The 22,684-nt window shown below is 35.9% G+C and overlaps 1 protein-coding gene across 2 annotated transcripts in view; it reads right to left on the reverse strand.

The window, feature by feature from the left end:
* COG5 (component of oligomeric golgi complex 5) overlaps positions 1-22,684 on the reverse strand; it is a 361,130-nt gene that overhangs the window by 311,465 nt on the left and 26,981 nt on the right. For both annotated transcript variants that reach the window (XM_045828077.1, XM_045828076.1), the window contains exon 6: positions 8,454-8,574. In XM_045828077.1, the coding sequence (XP_045684033.1) occupies positions 8,454-8,574 (121 nt within the window). The remainder of the gene's footprint in view (positions 1-8,453; positions 8,575-22,684) is intronic.

A 22,684-nucleotide genomic window follows, 5' to 3' on the forward strand; every position in this document is an offset into this window, starting at 1 on the left:
TTGAGCACATATTTGAACAAATAATAAAGGAGAACTTCCCCAATCTGGCAAAGGGAACAGCCTTCCAAGAAATCCAAGAAGTTCAGAGAGCTCCAAAGAAGTTGGACCCAAGAAGAAACACACCAAGGCACATCATAATTACATTAGCCAAGGTAAAAACGAAGGAGAGAATCCTAGAAGCAGCAAGAGATAAGGGGACAGTCACTAAAAATGAGTTCCCATCAGACTGTCAGCTGATTTCTCCAAAGAGACCTTACAGGCAAGAAGGGGCTGGAAAGAAATATTCCAAGTCATGAAAGACAAGGACCTACATCCCAGATTGTTCTATCCAGCAAAGCTCTCATTTAGAATGGAAGAGCAGATAAAGTGCTTCTCACATAAGGTCAAGTTAAAGGAGTTCATCATCACTGATGATGAATAAAGCCCTTATTTTATGAAATGTTAAAGGGACTTATCTAAGAAAGGAAGATAAAGAAAAAACATGTATAGTAAAAGGACAGCAAACTCACAATTATTAGCAACCACACCTAAAGCAAAACCAAAGGAAACTAAGCCAACAACTAGAACAGGAACAGAACCACAGAAATGGAGGTCACATGGAGGGTTAGCAACAGGGGGGTGGGAGGAGGAGAGAGGGGGATAAGGTGTAGAGAATAAGTAGCATAGAATGTAGGGTGAAAATAGATGGGGGAGGGCAAGAATAGTATGGGAATTGTAGAAGCTAAAGAACTCATAAGTATGACACATGGACATGAACTAAAGGTGGGGAATGTGGGTGGGAGAGGGGGTACAGGGTGGAAGGGAGAGAAGGGGGGAAATGGGACAACTGTAATAGCATAAACAATAAAATATATTAAAAAAAAGAAAAATATGTGTTTTAAATACATTATTTTACTAATGTATTAAAAAAATGTTACCAATTTACAGTAAGGTCCAGTTAAATTTAGTCCGAAAACTCTTCTTGAAGAAAAGCCATAAATTAATGAGAGACAATTTAATCCTGAAATGTGCACTATCTAGTTTTATTTTTAATCATTACAGAATAATCAGTATGAAAAATTAAAATGTCTTCACTTAAATAATTTTACTTATTCTGTCAATATGACACTAGTATGATTTTAATTTTTATTTCCCTAATGCTTAATGATGTTGAGCATCTTGTATGCATATTTGCCATAAATCTTTTTTAAAAGTTATTTTATTGATTATGCTATTACAGTTATACCAATTTTCTCCCCTTAGTCCCCCTGCTCCCAATACCCCCACTTCATCCAGCAATCCCCCTCTTAGTTCATGTCCATGGGTCATGCATGTACGTTCTTTAATTACTCCATTTCCTACACAGTTCCCTAATATCCCTGAGCCTATTTTGTACTTACCAATTTGTACTTCTTAATCCCTGCATGTTTTCTAACATTCTCCTACTTCTTCCTCCCAACTGATAACCCTCCAAGTGATCTCCATATCTCTGATTCTGTTCCTGTTCTGCTTGTTTCCTTAGCTTGTAATTTAGATTCAATTACTGATAGTTGTGAATTTCTTATTTTAATATTCATAGTTTTGATCTTCATCCTTTTTATATATAATTACCTTTAGCATTTCATATAACAATGACTTGGTGATAACGAACTCCTTTAGTTTTACCTTGTCTAGGAAGCACTTTCAAAGTGCTGCCCTTCCATTCTAATGATAACTTTGTTGGATAGAGTAATCTAGGTTGTAGGTCCTTGCTTTTCATCACTTTGAATACTTCTTTTCAGTCCCTGTAGCCTGCAAAGTTTCTTTTGAGAAATCATCTAACAGTCTTTCAAGAACTGCCCTATAAGTATCTAATTGCTCTTCTCTTGTTGCTTTTAAGTTTCTCTCTTTATTTTTAACCTTTGGCATTTTAATTATTATGTGTCTTGGTTTGGTCCTCTTTGGATCCATCTTGTTTGTAGCTCTCTGTGCTTCCTGGTTCTGTATGTCTATTTCCTTCACCAAATTTGGGGAGTTTTCTTTTATTATTTTTTAAAATAAGTTTTCAGTTTCTTGCTTTTCCTCATCTCCTTTTGGCATTCCTATGATTCAGATGTTATGTTTAAAGATGTCCCAGAGGCCCCTTAGCTCATCCTCATGTTTTTTTAACTCTTTTTTCTTGCTGTTCTGATTGAATGCTTTTCTCTTCCTTATGTTCCAAATCATTGAATTGATTGTTGGCTTTATCCCCTCCACTGTTGGTTCCCTGTCAGGGGTGTCCAACTCGCAGCCCACAACCCCATTCAGCCCAGGATGGCTATGAGTGCAGCCCAACACAAAATCGTATATTTACTTAAAACATTTTTCGTGCTCATCAGTTTTCGTGTTTGTGTATTTGATATGTGGCCCAAGACAATTCTTCTTCTTCCAGCATGGCCCAGAGACATCAAAAGATTGGACACCCCTGCCGGATTTTTCTTTATCTCACTTAGTGTAACCTTCATTTCTGTCTGGGTCTTTCTTATGCTGTTGAAGTACCCGATGAGTTTCTCGAGCATCCCAATAACCAATGTTTTGATCCCTACGTTTTATAAGTTGCTTATCTCCATTTCATTTAGTTCATTTCTGGAGTTTTGTCCTGTTTTTTTATTTGGGCCATATTTCTTTGTCTCCTCATTTTGGCAGCTGCATGTTTATTTTTGTGTAATAGGTACAGCTGCTTTGTCTCCCTGTCTTAGTAGTGTGGCCTACTATAGAAAAGTACACCCGTGAGTTGTATGGTGTGGAGCCTTAGGTAATAGCCAGGGAAGGGCAACCTGTGTCACTGCTGTGTGGCTCTGTATAGGGGAAGGCTCAGAGAGGGGACAATACCACTGCCTGGCCTCTGGAGTTTTGCCCAGGAGGAAGCTTTCTCTCAGCACTTGCCTTGTTGCCAGTCACTTCAATTTCTCCCCATATGTTACTGGTGCCCTTCCAGCTATTGCCCTGGAGCTGAATCCCAGAGGAGATGTGTCTGGGTGAGTCCCAAGTCTGTTGAGGGCCCTTTAAGAGGAGTCTCTTGAGAATCCTGTAGTTTCTTCTGCTACCCCAAACTCCACTGGTTTTTACAGCCAGAAGTTACAGGGACTTATCTTCCTGGTGCTGGAACTGTACGCCAAATGGTTTGGTCTGGGACTTGGATCCCTTGCTCCCAAGGTATCTCTCCCAATTTTTATCGACCAGACATGGATATAGGACTGCCCACTCCGCATCTCCACACTACTCTGAGTCTCTGCACCTCTCCAAGCGTCTCCACCACTCTTTCCCTCCTACCCATCAGGATGAATATAGTTCTTTAAACCCTTGGTTGTTGTACTTCTATATAGCTCAATTTTATGACAGTTCTGAGTGATATTTATTTTATAGTTCAGTTATAATTTGCTGTAGTTGCACAAGGAAGAGAGGCGTGTCTATCTACACCTCCATTTTGACCTGAAGTCCCATATATCTTCTTTGGTGAAGTATCTCTTCAAATCTGGCTATTTTTCAATTAAATTGTTTGTGTTCCTACCAAGGTTGGAGAATTTTTAATACATGCTAGACACAGTCCTTTACCAAACATATACTTTACAAAAATTTTCTCCCTGTCCATGGCTGTATCTTCAGTCTTCTAACAATATCATTCAAAGAACAGAAATTTTAAATGTTTATAAAGCCTAATTTATCATTTTTGTGTATGTGAATTGTGCTTTGGGTGACATATCTAAATAATTTTCTGATTCAGAATCACAAAAATGTTCTCCTATGTTTCCTTCTAATTTTATATTTGAGATTTTACATTTAGGACTATGATCTATTTTCATTTTAAAATTTTATATGAAGTGAGGTACAAATAAAGTTCACTGTTTTGCATATAGATATCCAATTGTTCCAGTACTATCTGTTGAAAATACCTGTTTTCTCCACTAAATGTATCAAAAATCAGTTGTTCATATACATCTGGGTCTATTTCTTTGCTCTCTATTCTGTTCAATTGATTCATCTATGTTTTTGTCTTAATTGCTGTTTTTGTAATAAGTCTTCGAATCAGGTGGGGTAAATACTCCAACTTTGTTTTATTTTAAAAGTTCTGGCTATTCTAGATCCTTTGTATTTCCATATGATTTTAGAAATCAGTTTGTCGGCCCTGGCTGGTGTGGCTCAATGGATTGAATACCAGCCAGCAAATCAAAAGGTTGCTGGTTCAATTCCCAGTTAGGGCACATGCCTGGGTTGTGGGCCAGGTCCCCAGTAGGGGGCACGTGAGAGGCAACCATACATCGATGTCTCTCTTTCCTTCTGTCTCCCTTCCCCTCTCTCTCTAAAAATAAATAAATAAAATCTTTTTTAAAAAATCAGTTTGTGAATTTCTAAATAAAAGCCTGCTGAAATTTGGAAAGTAATTGCTTTGAATCTGTATAGATCAATTTAAGGAGAATTAGCATATTAATAAACACTAAGTCCTCCAACTCACAAACAAGGTTTATTTATTTATTTAGATAATCTTTAATTATTTTCAACAATGTTTTCTAGTTTTCAGTGTACAGGTCTTATGTTTCTTTTGTCAAATTCAACCCTATGTATTTTGTATTTGTTATAATAAGTGGTATTTTTTAATTTCAGTTTTCAATTGTTTGTTAATGGTACAGTATTGATCTTATATCCTGAAATCCTGTTAGAATCTTTTATTAGTTCTAGTCATGTTTTTGCAAACTCAAAAGAAGATACAACTACACACCTATTACAATGGCTAAAATTAAGAAGACTAACTCTAAAATCTGTTGGCAAAAATGTGAAGGAATTAGAACTTTCTTGTACTACTGCTAGGAATATAAAACACTACAACTAGTTTGAAAAACACGTTGGCAATTATGGTACATAAAAACTTAAACATACATCTACTATATGAACTAGCCATTCTACTCCTACATATTAATCAGAGAGAAATTAAACCCCACATCTTACAAAGACTTGCACATAAATTTTCATAGCAGCTTGATTTGTAAGTCAAGAACTGGGAACAACCCAAATGCCCACCAACAGGTGAATTGATAAATCAGCTACAGGATATCCATACAATGGAATACTATCAACAATAAAAAAGGGATGAGCTATTAATACACACAACATTAATAAATCTCAAAGTAATTAAGCTGACTGAAATGAGCCGAACAAAAACACATACAAACTGTATGATTCCAATTATGTAAAATTTGTTTAAGTATCAGCTAATCTATAATAACAAAAAGCAGATCAGTAAATGCCAGAGGAGGTAATTACCAAGGCACATGAGGAAACTTTTAAGGGTGATAGTTATGTTCATTATCTTGATATTTGCCAAGGGCTTCATGTCAAAACTTACCAAATCATACATTTCAATATGGGCAGTTTATTGTTAGTCATTTAGACCTCTATTTAATAAAAAGAAAAGGTGTCACTGTAAGATTATTGTCACTATATATACTATATACTTTTTAAATCGATACATTTAATGTACTTTTAAAATTGATACATATATACTTGTTAAATTGATATATATTTTTATATTGATATATAATTCACATACCAAAAATTCAACATTTTAAAGTACAAATTCACTGTTTTTTTTGTTTACTGACAAGGTTGTGTAATAATCATCACAATTTAATTTCAGAACATTGTGGTCACGCCCTGACCCCAGAAAAGAAATCTCTACCACATTCCCCCCCAGGCTCTCAGAATATATTTAATTTCTAGATGACAATTATTTTATCTAGTTACTGCAATTCAAGTCTCAAGACCTTTCAAGTTTGAGAGGTTGGTTTTAAGTTAATTTCAAGGGCTTATGGTGTAAGTACTGGTACTCTTCATCATTTTATTCTTTCTAATATGAATCAGACCCATATTGATATAAAAATTGATAATTTCAAGACATTCCAGTCATAAAAATATAATTTAGATACATGTATAATTATAGTAGTGATTACCAAATTATTACTTCTATTAAAATATTAATTTCAAATACAGAAACTTCATTTCCCTTTTGGCGTCCCTTATTATCAATGCTAGATCTAGCCAATACTGAACCACAGCAGTGAATAAAGAGAAGATGCCTTCACAAATTTTGAATAGCACATAATCTGTAAAGCTTTAAAAATTTAAATTAATACAATCCATTTTGAAATAAACTCACCATGAAGAATACTTTCTCAACAACCTCTCATCATATTTATAAAACTTTGGGTAAAGCCAATACCTCATTGGAGGGATAGTGTGTTTACACTCTGCACTGCACCAACTCAAAGAATTATGACTGACTATATGGTCTCACTTATGTGTGTAATCTAATAATGAACAAAATAAACTGACAAACAAAATAGAAACAGAGGCATGGATACATGGAAGTGACTAGCAGCTGTCAGAGGGGAGGGGGAGGGGGAGACTGGATGAAAGAAAGTGAAGGGATTAGCCAAAGAACATGTATGCATGACTACGGGCACAGACAACAGTGTGGTGATGGCCAGGGCAGGGGGGAGCAGCAGGGAGACCAGGTAAAGGTGGGCAACAGTGGGAAAATAGGGAATCTGTAACATGGTCAACAATAAAAATAAAGAAAAAAGTCACCATTTGCATTACAGCATCCATTGTTTCTAGAAGAGTTAATAATCACAAAACCTAGCAATTTTTTATTATGAAGGAATATTAGTGATGATGAATATATATAATAAACCTTGGAATAATTTGTATGTTTTTACTTATTCTATTATCCTACAGATTATTTTTGAAGCACAGCAATGAAGTTTGATAAAGTAAAAAATGTGCTGATACTAGGGATTTTAAACTCTTGCATTTAGCACACAGTCTGAAAAAGAAGCAATTATTACTCACTGCTAAAAACTTAACTTTTTAAAAAAATTATTTATTTTTAGAGAGGGGGGAAAAGAGGGAGAAAGAAAGGGAGAGAAGCATCAGTGTGTGGTTGCCTTTCGTGCACCACCTACTGGGGGCCTGGCCCACAACCCAGGCACGTGCTCTTGACAGGGAATCAAACCAGCAACCCTTTGGTTTGCAGCCCAGCACTCAGTCCACTGAGCTACTATACCAGCCAGGTTTTAGCCAGGACTAAAACTTAACTTTTTATACAATATATTCCAAGCATTTCAAATAACAAGTAAGATATATTCCCAATAATGTGTCTAAGCAATACATTTAAGTATTATAAATTGAAAAGTGTTAAAGCATGATTTGTGAAAGATATTACATTTTCTTAGGAAAAAATATGGAATAAACATTACAGCATGACCATGTAACTGAAATATCAAAGACAGAAAAATTTAAAAAATCATTTAATATACATCTTTCTGATAATATTTTGGCTAAATAATATCACCAAGACTAAGTAGAATCTTGATATTTGAGATGGATATAATCAAAGACCTTCTGAACCTACAAAGTTACAAACACCACTAAACAGATCTACTTCAGAAAAATTACTGGGTACCTATTGAAAAGAAAACCACAAATCCTCAATAAAATGCAGGTGTTAGATAATTCTATGTGCATTTGATAACTATTCAAAATTTTGCCTGAAAAATTAGGAACTGCTTCATCATGGACCTTGCAACTTGTTAATAGTTAAAACCAAAATATTAAACCCTTGAGTATCAAGAGTCTACTCTGAATATTTGAGAAAGTAAGGAACAAATGAAGAAATGAATTAACTAAGTCTTCTAGGCATAATGTCAACAAGGGATTTGTCACCTACATAACAGCATTTCTCCCAGATATTTCTCCTAGAGAAATGAAAACGTTTAAGTTCACATAAAAACCTGTACATGAATGTTTATAGTAGTTGTATTCATAATCACCAAAAACTAAAAACAATACAAATTTCCTTCAACCAGTGAATCAATAAACAAAAGTGGTACAACCACACAGCAGTATCTCAACAAACACAAAGTAACAAATTACAGTGTATACACAACAACTTGGATAATTCTCAAAGGTATTAAGCTGAGTACAAGAAGTAAGCCTCAAAAAGTTATATACTTGATGACTCTATTTACGTGACATTCTCCAAAAGACAAAACTACTGTGATGCAGAACCCACAGATGGTCACCAGAGTTAGGCATAGCGGGTGAGGGGCAGGTAGGCATCACTATAAAGAGAGATCATGATGGAATTTGGGGGTGATGGAGCTATTCTGTATATGACTGTGCTAGAGGTTACATAAATCTATGCATATGTTAAAATTCACAGGTCTATATTTTTAAAAGCCCTATTGCATATGATAGCTTTAAAAATAAACAGCATTTCTAAGAAATCAATTGTTTACTCACCCATTCTGAAAAATGTAACAGTGTTGAAAATAGCCAATTATTAAATAAATTTCATCAATAATATCTGTTAATGGTGATAACATAACAAAAGTCAACAAATCAAGTGACTGAAAAAAGCCTTTAAAACTCTGCTAACTTTGTAATCAAAAAGAACTTACCAAGTTCGTTGAGACTTTGGGCGGCTTTTGTTATCTCTCTACTTCCCCCTTGCAGCTGTCCTTGGAGTCTCTTACTGAGATGTAAGATGCGAATTATTCTCCGAAGCAAATCACAGGCAACCTGTACAAATAACACAATGTTAAATGCAAATCACTCCATTCTTTCTAGATGTTATAGATCGTCTTTTTTGATTTCCACCAATCAGAAACCTAAATAAGCACAAGTCTTAAAAAGCATCATTATAATAAAATAAACTCCAATTCATCCCACATGGAGAGAATTTGGGATTAAGATACTATGAAACCCAGGGACTCCTCTTCAATCCTCCACCAGTTTTCCTCTCTAGGCCAGTGGTTCTCAATCTTGACTTCCTATTAAATTCAAGTGGGTAGGTTCAAAAAGTTCTAATGCCAAGGCCATAGTCCCAATCAATTAAATCAGAACTTCTAGCAGTGGGAACTAAGCATCATCATTTTGTTTTAATATCCTCAAGCGGTGCCTTTGTGCAGCCCACCCTGACATCCACTGTGCAAGGACTGCCTAGCTTCCTACTACGGCCTCCGATTGTTTCCAGACCTGGCTTCTCTTTTCTAAGGACCAGAGGAACAGACTTGAAGTTTTCTCCCAATTTTACTAGACCTTAAAGAATAAGCATGCCTTAAAGAATAAGTTGAATTTTCCTAACTTTTTAATCACTAATAATTATCCCAGAAAAAGTTATTTTAAAAAAACTTTAAAAAAATAAAAATGTTTTAACTTTTGTCACCATATGTGTCACCTCCTACTATCCTTCCTTATCAAATCTAATACTGGTTCTATATGTGTCCAAAAGACTAAGGCATAAAATAAAACAGATTTTGGGGTGCTTCATTACAGAAGCCGGATCCAGGACAACTGCCTGGGGGAGAGTGAGAAGGGAAACTGATGGAGTTAACATACATCTAATGTCCTTCAGTTTCAGCAGTGATAATGAACAAGAGAGAGACCATCTGTGCTGCTGCAGCACCACCACCATCTTTGCATGGCCCCGAAGCTTATTGAACAGCAAGAACATCTCCTGTCTAAGGAGGAAAATCCTAACTAGTAGCAACAAAAAAAGCAAAGGCAACCAGGCATTAAACATGTGTTTACCTGATTGCTTTCCTGTGTAATTATAGTCTGAAGTATTTAAAACAATAAAAGAATGCCAAATACAAATCTCCCCCTGGAAAGTGGAAGACTTGGGCATCTTTATCTTTTAATTACATTTTATTTATTTTCTGAATAGGTAATATGAGCACATGATTCAAAATTCAAAAGCTAAAAACGATAAAGTCACCCTCATATCTCTATGTCCCAACCATAAACTCCCAACACAACCACTACTGTCAGCTTTGTGCCTGTCAGATTGCATTTTCAGAAAGAGAGACCATTTGGAATGTAGAGTCCCTAGCAATCGTTCCTCTGGGATTTTAAATACATCATGAAGAGAAATACACATCCTATTTTAGTCTAATCACCTAGAATTGTCCTGTCAGAATACCCCAGTACCTACCCAATAAAGGATATAACCACAAACATGAAATTTTGAGCTTATTTCTGCTGCTTTTACTTATAACCATAGTTAATCTCTCACCAAGCCTAATTGACTATCCTTTTGTTGCATAACACAACAGCTATTTTAACTCTATTCCTACAACCATCACCCTAATCCAAATCTTCATCACCTTCCCCTTAATACTGTGGTCTCCTGGCTAGCTTCCCAGTCTCTTACTGAAATCCATCCTGCCAGATTTATCCTCTAACAAACAGTTTTCAGCACTCCAGCCCCTTTTTTTAATAAACCTCATTGACTTACTATGTTGAATATTCTCAGAATAGCATTTAATAAAATCCTCAGTCAACAAGTCTTAAGATAGTCTATTAAGGCATTACCTCTCACCATTTTCTAATATAGTTGCCTCCACTCCAGTCAATTTCCTTTTCTTAATTTCAGACTTTTATTATCAAAAATAATACAAACATATTATTCAGCACTAAAAAGGAATGAAACTATCAAACTATGAAAAGACAGGGGAACCTTAAATGCATATTACTAAGTGGAAGAAGCCAATCTGAAAAGGCAACCTACTATATGATTCCAACTATACGACATTCTGGAAACGCCAAAACTATGGAGACAGTAAAAAAAATCAGTGGTTGCCAGGGGGTGGGGGATGAGTAAGCTAAAAACCAAAGATTCTAGGGCATTGAAAATACTCTGTATGACACTATAATGATGAACACATGTCATTATACATTTGTCCAAACCCACAGAATGTATTCCAAGAGTAAACCCTAATGTAAACTATGGGCTGTAAGTGATTCATCAGTTGCAGCATATGCACTATTGTAGCAGGGTACGTTGATTAAAGGGGAAGCTATGCATGAGAGGATACACAGGAATTCTTTGTATTTTCCTCTCAATTTTGCTGTGAATCTAAAACTGCTCTAAAAAACTAAAGTCTTTAAAAATACAGATAAGATACGACAAAGAAAATCACATACAGAAGTAACAGCTGACTGAACTTGTAACCACCACACAGAGCAGGAGAAAGAGCCATGTCAGCCATTACAGAAGCCCTCCATGAACTCTCTGCCAATGTCAAAACCCTCCATCCATCACCCTGCATGCTTCATCCCAACAAAAGAAACAACTATTCTGGCTTTTGTGGTAACCACTTCCTTACCTTATTTATGGTTTTATTACTGAAATGTCTCTACATAAACACTATAGGTTAATTTTGCCCAACCCCCTTTTTAAAGATTTCATTTATTTCTTTTTAGAGAGAGGGTAATGGAGGAAGAAAGAAAGGGAGAGAAACATCAATCAGTTGGTCACCCCTCACACGGGGACCTGGGGACCTGGCCCTCAAACCAGGCATGTGCCCTGAAAGGGAATCAAACCAGCAACCTTTCAGTTCACAAGCTGGCACTCAATCCACTGAGCCCAACCAGCCAGGGCTAATTTTGCCCTTTTAAAATCTATATAGATTCCATCATCATCTCTTTTTTCTTTTCAATCTGTTGTATATATTGGATCATCTGTCCTGTATAGCTTCCCACAGACTAAGTTTTCTTGGTTGCACCCCCACAGTGTAGTTCAACATGTTCCGCTGTCGTCTGTATTTCCTACACCAGATTCAGGTTTAATATCTTTGGCAAGATTACTCATTAGATGGAAGAGTAACTAGAACACATATGATTTTCTCTTTCAGTGCTTTTAGTAGCCACTAAAACTAAATGTCAAAATCCATTAAAATGATATTCCAATTCTATCATTTTGTCTTTATTTGCCAGTATATAAAATTTCCCTATAAAAAGAAACTTTACCTCATCTACTATGTTTAGCCAATGATATGTTCATACAAAAAAGTAAGAATACTCGACTCTTCCCATGGTTTATCAGTTTGAAAATTAAAAACTGCTTTCCTAGTATCCACCAAAGATAAATAATTACTTGATTTTGTTTTGGCTATCATCACAAACTCATAGATGTAAGCATAAAAAGGGTGTCAATCCACTGTAGTTCTTATCCTTATAGATGCTTACACTGTCCCACTTTTGGCCAATGGGAGCCTCTGAAGGTGATCAAATGTACACATTTGCAGAAGACTAAGAGGTCTCTGGGGACATAAAACTTTCAGTTCTAAAACTGGGGAGTTGGTCACCCTAGAACCAATGCAAGTTAACTGCTGAATCCTTTTGTCATGACCTCTATCTAGTTAGTAGCTGTTGATAGCTTTCTTAGTATATGATATACAAATATTCCAGAATCATTTTATATATTTCATGCCCCAGACCTGGAGTGAATGATTTACCAAAAAAGCCATGGTTTCTTTTAGAAGTCAACAGCATGTCAAGACCACATTCTGGGAATTAGGTTTCCACATTTCTGGGACTTTTCAGTAGACACAGCTAGGAAATGTTAGAATTAAAATATCATATAAATATTCATTCATTCTATTCCATAATATAAATAAAATTCTCAAATTAGCATTATATGCACATATATATTTGTACCAAAATATATACACATAATATATATACCATTTTAAGATAAAATTAAAATATGAATTCACACTGATTACTTTCAATTAAAAATCAAGAAAACAAGGTGTTTACTTCATCTTCTAATTTATTTCTTCCACATAGGAACTCCTGGCTCTTAAGACATAGGAGATTATCAGCATTATAGTAATTTAAACTATTCCTTATTTTTGCTACACAATACATAGAAAACATTATCTTAATAAAAAACCAAAACTACAGAAATATAATTGCTAAAGACAGTTTTGAAAAATTGTTTTGTGTATGTTCTTTACACATTTTTCTACAATTAAAATTTTTTTTCTGTCAAAACATACAGCTAATTGCCCTGACCAGTGTGGCTCACTTGGTTGGACATCGTCCTGCAAAGCAAAAAGTCACCAATTTGATTCCCAGTCAGGCACATGCCTAGGCTGCAGATTCCGTCCCTGGTCAAGACATGTACAAGAGGCAACCAATTGATGTTTCTCTCTCACATTGATGTTTCTCTCCCTCTCTTTCTCCCTCCCTTCTCCCCTCTCTAAAAATAAACAAACAAATAAACATACAGCTGTTAAGTGAAATAAATCAGTCAGAAAAAGACAAACACTGTATATTTTCTCTTGTATGTGGAATCTAAGGAACAATATAAATGAACAAACAAAACGGAAACAGATTCAGATAAAGAGATCAGATTGATGGTTGCCAGAGGAGAGGCTGGTTGGGGGACTGGGTGAAAAGGTGAAGGGATTAAGAAGTACAAATTGGTAGTTACAAAATAAAGTACAGGGCCAGCTGGGGTATTGAGCAGGCAGAGCAGCCACAGCCTCCACGTGCCCAGCAAGCTATGTAGAGCCAACTGTGCAGAGCTCTGCAGCCAGCAGCCTGAAGAGAAGCAGTTATGTTGTCCAGCTGAAGTGAACTGGCCTCCTTAAAACTGCCTGAGCCCTGGTACCAGGTCTCTGTCCCAGCACTAAGACTCTTTGTAGAGGACTTGCTTAGGCAAGGGTGCTGTCACCTATGGCTTCATGCTGGGAATTCACCATTGCAGGAGAACATCATAATACAGAGAAAAGTGCCCCAGCCTCAGAGACATTTGACCTTGGTTTGAGCCTGGCTTGACCATAGTTGTGTGATTACCTGGCCTTTCTGATCCAGTTACCTCATCTGTAAAATGGGCTGAATAAGAACTAACTATAGTGAAGATTAATAGAATTATTTATATAATGTTTTCCCCACAAAGTAGATGACTATTAAATGGTACCCATTATTTTTTTCTTGTACCTCTACTGAAGTATAATTGATAGACAAAAACATGCACAAATTGCACACCTTGATGAATTTTAAAATTTGTATATCCTCATGAAGTTATCCCCCAAAGTAATGAACATAAACATTACCACTCAAAAGTTTTCTCCATCACCTTATCTCTCACTCCTGCCCCTCTCTCTGTCTTGCTTCCCATGCCCAGGGTATCACTATTCTATTTTCTATTAATATCAGTTAATTTGCATTTCCTAGAACTTTCTGTAAATAGCATAATACAGCATGTGGCCTTCTTAAACTCAGTGTAATTCTACTGATATTCATGCATGTTGTATCAACAGTTCGTTTCTTTATTGCTGAATAGTATCCATTGTATGGAAATACCATGATTTGTTTATCCATTCAGCTGTTGACAGACATTTGGGTTGTTCTCATTTTGGAGGGGCTATTAAAATAAAGCCACTGTAAGCAAAATAAATAAGTAAGTAAGTAAGTAATGAATGGAACTGGAGAGCATTATGCTAAGTGAAGTAAGCCAGGTGGTGAAAGACAAATACTATATGATCTCACCTATAAGTGGAACCTAATCAACAAAACAAACAAGCAAGCAAAATATAACCAGAGACAATGAAATAAAGAACAAACTGACAGTGACCAGAGGGGAGAGGGGAGGTAAATAATGGGGGAAAGAAGGGGAAGGGACATAGAGGAAATGTATAAAGGACCCACGGAAAAAGACAAAGTAGGGAAGGATGGAGGGTGGGGCAGGGGAAAGTGGTGTTGGGAAAATGGAGACAATTGTATTTGAACAACAATAAACAAATGATAAAGAAAAAAATAAGTAAATAAATAAAGTACAGCATAGAGAATATAGCCAATAATATTGTTATAACTATCTGTGGTGCCAGGTGGGTAGGGGGACACTTTATAAAGTAAATGATTATCTAAACACTATGCTGTAAACCTGAAACTAATACAAAATAATATGGAATATAAACTGTAATTTAAAAATAAAATAATACAAACAGGAGAGTATATATAGGAAGTATAGCTATTATATGCTATACTCTCCTATATATCAGTCATTTAATCCTAGTTTTAGTAATCATCACTAGTCTTACTCTGATGTTTCTCTAGTCACTTTGGTTGTCTCAAGTGCACTGTCTAACAGATTCCTGGGGAAGGGTCAGAGGAACCATCCATCTATAAGAACCTGTACTCTTTTTCTAAAAAAAGTTTTATTTATTGATTTTAGAAAGAGAGTGAAGAAGAGACAGGGAGCAAGGAAGGGAGAGGGGAGGGAAGAAAGAGAGAGAGACAAAGAGAGAGAGATTGATTTATTGTTCTACTTATCATGCACTCATTGGCTGCTTTTCTTAAGTGCCCTGACCAGAGATCAAACCTGCAACCTTGGTGTATCAGGAGGATACTCTAACCAACTGAGCAACCCAGCAAAAGCCAGAACTTGCACTCTTATATGTGGATACCTGCTGTTATCAATTTCTATTGCTGCACAAAAAACAGTCTAAGACTTAGTGGTTTAAAATGACCTGTTATTTCTCACAATTCTGTGGATCAGGACTTTAGGTAGGGCTCAACTGCTTCATGTGGTAACATCTAGGATTACACACTCTGCTGCACTGACCTAACAAGGCTCATCTGGATGGTACAAGAAGGCTGCACTCATATGTCTGATGCCTCACTCTTCTCTACCTGTTATCTCCACAAGGCTACCAGCCTTCTGCACAGCATGTTGATGTCAAGGTATTTTGACTTCTTACATGGATAGTGGCTTTCCCAGAGCAGAAACAAAAGTTGCTATGCTCCTTGAAGGGTAGGCCAAAACTAGCACAGCATCACTTTCACCAGCATGAGGTCTTTGGTTTTTCTATCCTAGTTGCTCTACATGTTTTTACAGTGTTTAGGGATACTGATAATTTATGTTGCTTTTGTTATTCTTGCTCTTCCTCCCTTCCTTCCTGGTACATTCACTTATTTGGTGGATAATTGTAAAGCCAGTATAAAAAAATCATTATTCCACATAACAATATAGATAAAATTATTTGATTATCAACTGAAAACTAAAAAAGGCTCCTACAAAAGTATATTAAGAAAACCGGAAAGACTTCCAGTCAAGATGGAGGTATAGACAGACATGCTTTTTGTGCAACCACAAAAAGAATTACAACTAAATCTCAAAACAAGTAACACACAAAACTGCCAGAAAACTGAACTGTGTGGATATCTGACAACCAAGGATTTAAAGAAACCATATTCATCCAGAAGCATGGGAGGGGCGAGACTCGAAGAGACACAGTGTGGTGTGGAGGAGCAGCGACAGCAGCAGCAACAATGGAACAGGCATGGGTGGTCCCACATTCATATGTGGTAGAAAAAAATCAGGAGGGATACCTTAGGAGCAGATAATGCCAGCCACAGGCCAGACCTCATAGCCCAGGGTTCCAGTGCTAGTAACATAAATCCCCATAACTTCTAGCTATAAAAACCAGTAGGAGTTGGGGTGGTAGAAGAATAGCCAGATTATCAGGAAACTCCACTTAAAGGGCCCCACTATCATAAAACATATGCAAACCTACCCACTCTGGGATTCAACACCAGGACAACAGCTGGAAGGGCACCGGTCACATCAGGGAGTGGGTGAAGTGACTGGAAACAGGGCACATGCTGGGTAAACCACCAGAAGCCAAGCAGTGGCACAGTCACCTCTCTGGGCCCTCCCCCAACACAGAGCCACAAAGTGGTGAAGAGGGTTGCTCCAACCTGGCGATTAACTAAGGCTGTGCCCCACACAATTTACAGATGTCTTTCCAAAAACAGGCCATGCTACTAAGAGAGGGATTCAAAGCAGCTCTACCTAATAGACAGAATAAAACACAGGGAGGCTGGCAAATTGAGGAAACAAAGGAACATGACACAATGAAAGAACAGAACAAAACCCCAGAAAAAGAATTAAACAAAATAGAGAGAGCCAACCTATTAGATGCAGAGTTCAAGACACTACTGATCAGGATACTCAAAGAAGTCACTGAGTACGGCAACAACATAAAGGAAGAAATGAAGGTTATGCTAAGCAAAATTTAAAAAAACATACAGCGAACCAACAGGGAAGGAAGCTGGGATTCAAATCAACAATTTTGAACATAAGGAAGAAATAAACATTCAACCAGAACAAAAAGAAGAAACAAGAATTCAAAAAAAAAAACCACAAGGATAGTATAAGGCTCTGGGACATCTCCAAATGTGCCAACACCTGAATCACAGGGATGTCAGAAGAAGAGGAATAGCAAGATTGGAAACTTATTTGAAAAAATAATGAAAGAAAACTTCCCTAATTTGGTGAAGGAAATAGATGTACAAGTCCAGGAAGTACAGAGAGCCCCAAAGAAGTAGGACCCAAAGAGGACCACACCAAAACACTTCATTATTAAAACAACAAAGGTTAAAGATAAAGAGAGAATCTTAGAAGCAGCAAGAGAAAAGCAGAGAGTTACCTACATAGGAGTTCCCGTAAGACTGTCAGCTGATTTCTCGAACTCTGTAAGCAAGAAGGAACTGGCAAGAAGTATTCAAAGTGATGAAAAAGACCTACAACTTAGATTACTCTATCCTGCAAAGCTATCATTTAGAATGGAAGGCAGATAAAGTGCCTCCTAGACAAGGTAAAACTAAAGGAGTTCATCATCATCAAGCCATTATTACATGAAATAATAAAGGAACTTATTTAAGAAAAAGAAGATCAAAACTATGAACATTAAAAAGGCAACAAATTTGCAACTAGCAATAACTGAAGCTAAAAAAACAAAAATTTTAAAAAATTAAAAACTAAGCAAACAATCAGAACAGGGACAGAATCATAGGTATGGAGATCATTTGGTGGGGCTATTAGCTGGGAGGGGGAAGGGGAAGAATGGGGAGAAAGGTGCAGGGATTAAAATGTATAATTGGTAGGTACAAAATACACAGGGGGAGGTTAGGGATAGTACAGGAAAGGGAGAAGCGAAAGAACTTACATGCACAGCCCATGGACATGAACTAAAGGGACAGAGGAATGCTAAAGGGAATGCGGATACTGGGTGGAGGGGGACAGAGGGGGAAAAATTGTTACAACTATAACAACATAATCAATAAAATATGCTTTAAAAAAGAAAACCATGTACATATAAAACATATACATATAAAAATAAAGGTTTTATGAATGATTTCTCCCTTCTTTATACTAACATTTTCATAAAGTCTTACTTAAATAATTTCAAAGTTAAAAAATTAAAAAATATTTAATTGTATATGTATGACTTAAGTATAATATGTATATGTATAACTTAAAATATTAAAAAGTAAAATGATAAAAAGTTAAAAAAGAAAAAGATAAATTTATAGTAGGTGTATGAATTAGATCTCAATAAAGCTGTTATATTTTTAAAACATAATTAAACATATTAAACTTACAAGATTTGAACATTAAAAATGTTTTTCATTTATAACTTAAAAAATTTTAAATACTCTATATAAGGGATGATAAGCTCTTCAAAATTTCTTTCTGAAAAACTCTGAGACAGTTCATAAGCAAACAATGTTACTAACATAAGCTAAGATGGAGATTATTCTTGGGATGATAATTAAATTCAACTCATGTATTCATATAGATAAATAGGAACTCCAAAACTTCTGCTTGAAGAAAGAGTGAAATAAAAATGAAAGGCAAAAAGCATTAAGTGTAAAAGTACTTCTCATTGAGGGTACATCCATAGGGACTTTAAATTCAAGGTAAAAACAACTTTGTAGGTATTTCTTACTTGCTTTCAAATACCACATGCATCTAAATGAATTAGAAGATCAAAAAATAAAAAGATTAAACAGATACATTAAAGTTTCTCCAAATGTTTAAATTGAAAATGGCTAGAATGAAGAAAATAAAAATGGCTAAAACATAAGCTCCCAAAAAGCCCTTAGATTTCAAAAGTGTTTGAAAAGCAACAAATTTCTAAGATAAACATCCTTCCTAAGTGCATATGAGTCAATCCAGGAAAAATTAAATTCTGGATATAAAAATAATAAAATGTTCTTAGGCATATTTCTTTTTCTTTTCCCTTCCTTCCTCTCTTTCTTCCTTTATAATAATTTGATCAAATTCAACTTGATTGTCCCTATACAATAACATTTTTATAGTAGGAGTATAGAAAATTAGGGCTAATATTTAACAACAATAATAAAAATAAAGTGTTTATCTTAAACACAAGTAATCCTGACATCTCATGCTTGCATAACCAAAAATTAAAAACATCCATAAAAGTAACTGTCGCAGCTTTACAGAATCATAGCATTTTAGAGCTGGAGGAGAATTCACAAATCCAGTCCAAACTTTCATTGTAAAAACACACTAAACCACCACCATACAAGAAATATGATAATTATATGAGGTGAAGGATATGTTAACTAACCTTGTTGTGCTGATCATTTCACAATATATACACATATCAAATCATGAAGTTATACACCTTAAACTTTTACAATGTTACATGTCAATTATATCTCAATAAAGCTGGGGAAAAAAGACACTAAGGTTTGTTTTACATCATCATGCAGCTAGACTGACAAAAGCAGTCAAGGCTCTTTATCTATACTTCGAGATCCTAAATTTGTTTTTTATTTTTTTAACCTACAGAGAGCATCTTCACCTGTGTTAGTCAGTACAGCTAGTAAACCAAGGCAGGGAGAGGGAGGAAGACATGTCTCACCATTAATTCTGCAGTCCTGAGCCTGGTCCAATAATATTGCCAGATGTTCTGAACATCACAAGCAAGACTATGATAGTGCAAGAGAAGGGAAGTCCTTGAAATTCTCTGTGTATCGTCTCCACTAGCTGGGAAAGACAGCCTTTGAAACTGTGTATTAATCCCAAATTCTGGATAGAGAAGGAGAGGTACCTAGAAGCTGGCTAAAGCATACAACCCCTGAGCTCCAATAGTTGAGGCACTCAGATTAGGTAGGTGCCCACTTGCAGCTTTGGTAAGTATATAAACAATTTACATCTTATTTCTACTATATCTGGGGCACACAGAATAGCTGAATGCCCACTTTCAGTCTTGTGCTCAAGTTTACTTCATTAATAAACTTGTTATCTCATTTCCACTATCTGTGTTTGTCTTTCACCTGAATTCTTTTCTTGTAAGCAAAGCAAGAACTCAAGAGGAGGGCCCCCTGACTCAGGTCTCCCCAGTAACAATCTGTACTTTGCCCTTCATCTGTAGTTTATGAATCCAGATTCATCTTTGATTTTTTTTTTTTACCTACAGAAAACTCCTGAAAAACAGAAACAATATTTTCTACTTTTTTACATATTCCACAAGATCAAAAGCAAAAAATACTAAATTTACAGAAAGACATCCTGTTTTACATACTGGCTACATGAACTTCAGAACCTTGGTTTATTCACCCATAAAATGATGAGATAAGTAACCTCTAAAAATAATTATTATAAAAATTAAATAATTTAGAACACTTAGAATTTTTCTTACATTATAAACGCCTACATAAACATAAATATTTTTTATCACTAATACCTAGGTAGGTGACAAAAATAAGTAGATTCCTAAAACTTACTGTCAAAAAGACTGTATTGAACAAAGGAGTAAAGAAGAAATGAATGATTCTGACATGTTTAAGATCCAGAGTTGAAAGCAGAGAAGTGATCTGAAATTAAATATTAATTCATTTCCTAAAATTAAATAATAATCTATAACCAAAACAATATTCTGTGATGCACATAAGGACTAACACTCCCATACTCTTCATACATAAACATATTTTAAAGTTTACTAACCTAAAAGTCAATTTCCATCTATGCCCAAAATATCAGAATAGAATTTTATAAAATTTTATTTTGTTAAGGGCAAGTCTGTAAACATAGACATAATCAGTTTTTTTTTAACAATACCAGCCTTACATGTTAGTCTATATTTTAATGTTTTTAATTTAATTTTTTATTTTTTCCATCTCTATTTATCCCCCCATATCCTCTTCCACCCAACCTCCTTCCTGCTAGCCCCCACAATTACCACACTCTTGTCAATGTCCATGAGTTTTTTCCCTTCTCTTCTCTTTTGCTCAATCCCTCCATTCCCAACTCTCCCCAGAACTGCAGACCTGCTCTCTAACTACAACTGTTTCAATTTTTCTTGTTAGTTCAGTTTCACTAGATTCCACATGAGTGAAATGATATGGTATTTGTCTTTCTCTGACTGGCTTATTTCACTTAGCATAATATTCTCCAGGTCCATCCATACTGTCACAAACACTAAAATTTTCTTCTTTTTTACTGCCAAGTAGTATTCCATTGCATAAATGTACCTAAGCTATTTCATCAACTCATCTAACTGACGGACATTTGGGTGGCTTTCAAATCTTGGCTATTGTAAATAACACCACAATGAACCCAGCATATATTCTTTCAAATTAGTGTTTTGGGTTTCTTTGGATAAATTCCCAGAAGTGGAAATGCTGGGTTATAAGACAGTTTCATTTTTAAGTTTTTGAGGAACTCCATACTGCTTTCCACAGTGGCTGCACCAATCTGCATTCCCACCAACAGTGCGTGGTGGGCTCCCTTTTCTCCACATCCTCACCAGCACTTGTTGTTCCCTGATTTATTGATGATGGCCATTCTGACAGCTATGAGATGACATCTCATTGTGGTTTTAATTTGCATTTCTCTGATGATTAGTGACATTAGTATCTTTTCATATGTCTATTGGCCATTTGTATGTCCTCTCTGGAGAAGTGTCTATTCAGGTTCTTTACCCACTTTTTAATTAGACTTTGTGTTCTTGGTGTTGAGTTTTGTAAGTTCTTTGTAAATTTTGGATATTAACTCCTTATAAGATGTATCAGTGAATATGTTCTCCCATTCAGTGGGTGGTCTTTAATTTTGTTGATGGTCTCCTTTGTTGTGGAAAACCTTTTTAGTTTGATGTAATCCCATTTGTTTACTTTTTATTAGTCTAGGATTTCACAAAAGAAAGAATTCCAGTAAACTTAATCCTATAATAAAGTTATCCTAAAAAGCAATATTTAAATCCAAATTTAAGTTTGGGCAGTATTGTTTTAATGTGTATTTTTAACATTAAAGTAAACCTTAGCTTCCTGGAGAGAATTTTAAAATGCTCTAGGCACTTGCAGTGACCACACCTCTTCTTCAGGAAAGTAGCTTGGGCAAGTCCTTGTGTATGGTTCCCCACATTTTAGGTCATATGACCTTGAGACCTCAGTCACATTGGTTAGATCAGGGAAAGGAGGCTAGCTGAAAGGAAGCCATACAAAGTCTGTCACCAGTGGCCTATGATACCATCTTGCACAAGAACTGCCCAAAATTGTTACTGACAATCACTACTCTGTTTAGAGAAGTGGTATACAGGCAAGGGCAGAAGCTGAGGTGGCAATAATCAGATGTCTTGAGACAGAAGCAAAGAGTGAGAAAACAATGAGCAAGTGAAACAGAGAATGAGGGAAAATTCATAGTGGCAGCAGGAAAAGCTGTGGACAAAAAGAAATGCAAAAATGCAGGAACTAAGGTATAGGAAAGGTTAAGGTGCTATTGTTGGCAGGGTGATGTTCCACCAGTCCAAGACACCTCTTTGGATATTAAGACAGGTTCCTGTGCATCCTCACTGCCCCATGTATTCTTCTTTTCAATTTATTTTAGAGAGAGAGGAAGGGAGAGAGAGTGAAAAACAATGATTTGTTGGTCCACTCATTTATGCATTCATTGGTTGATTCTTTTAAGTGCTCTAATTGGGAATCGAACCCACAACCTTGGAGGATCAAGATAATGCTCTAACCAACTGAGCTACCCAGCTAGGGCTTATACCATGTACTCTTAAGTGGTTATCCCTGAAATAAA

The sequence above is a fragment of the Phyllostomus hastatus genome, unplaced genomic scaffold, assembly GCF_019186645.2.
Source record: "Phyllostomus hastatus isolate PE091 unplaced genomic scaffold, TTU_PhHast_1.1 phas_scaffold_78, whole genome shotgun sequence".
Lineage (NCBI taxonomy): Eukaryota > Metazoa > Chordata > Mammalia > Chiroptera > Phyllostomidae > Phyllostomus > Phyllostomus hastatus.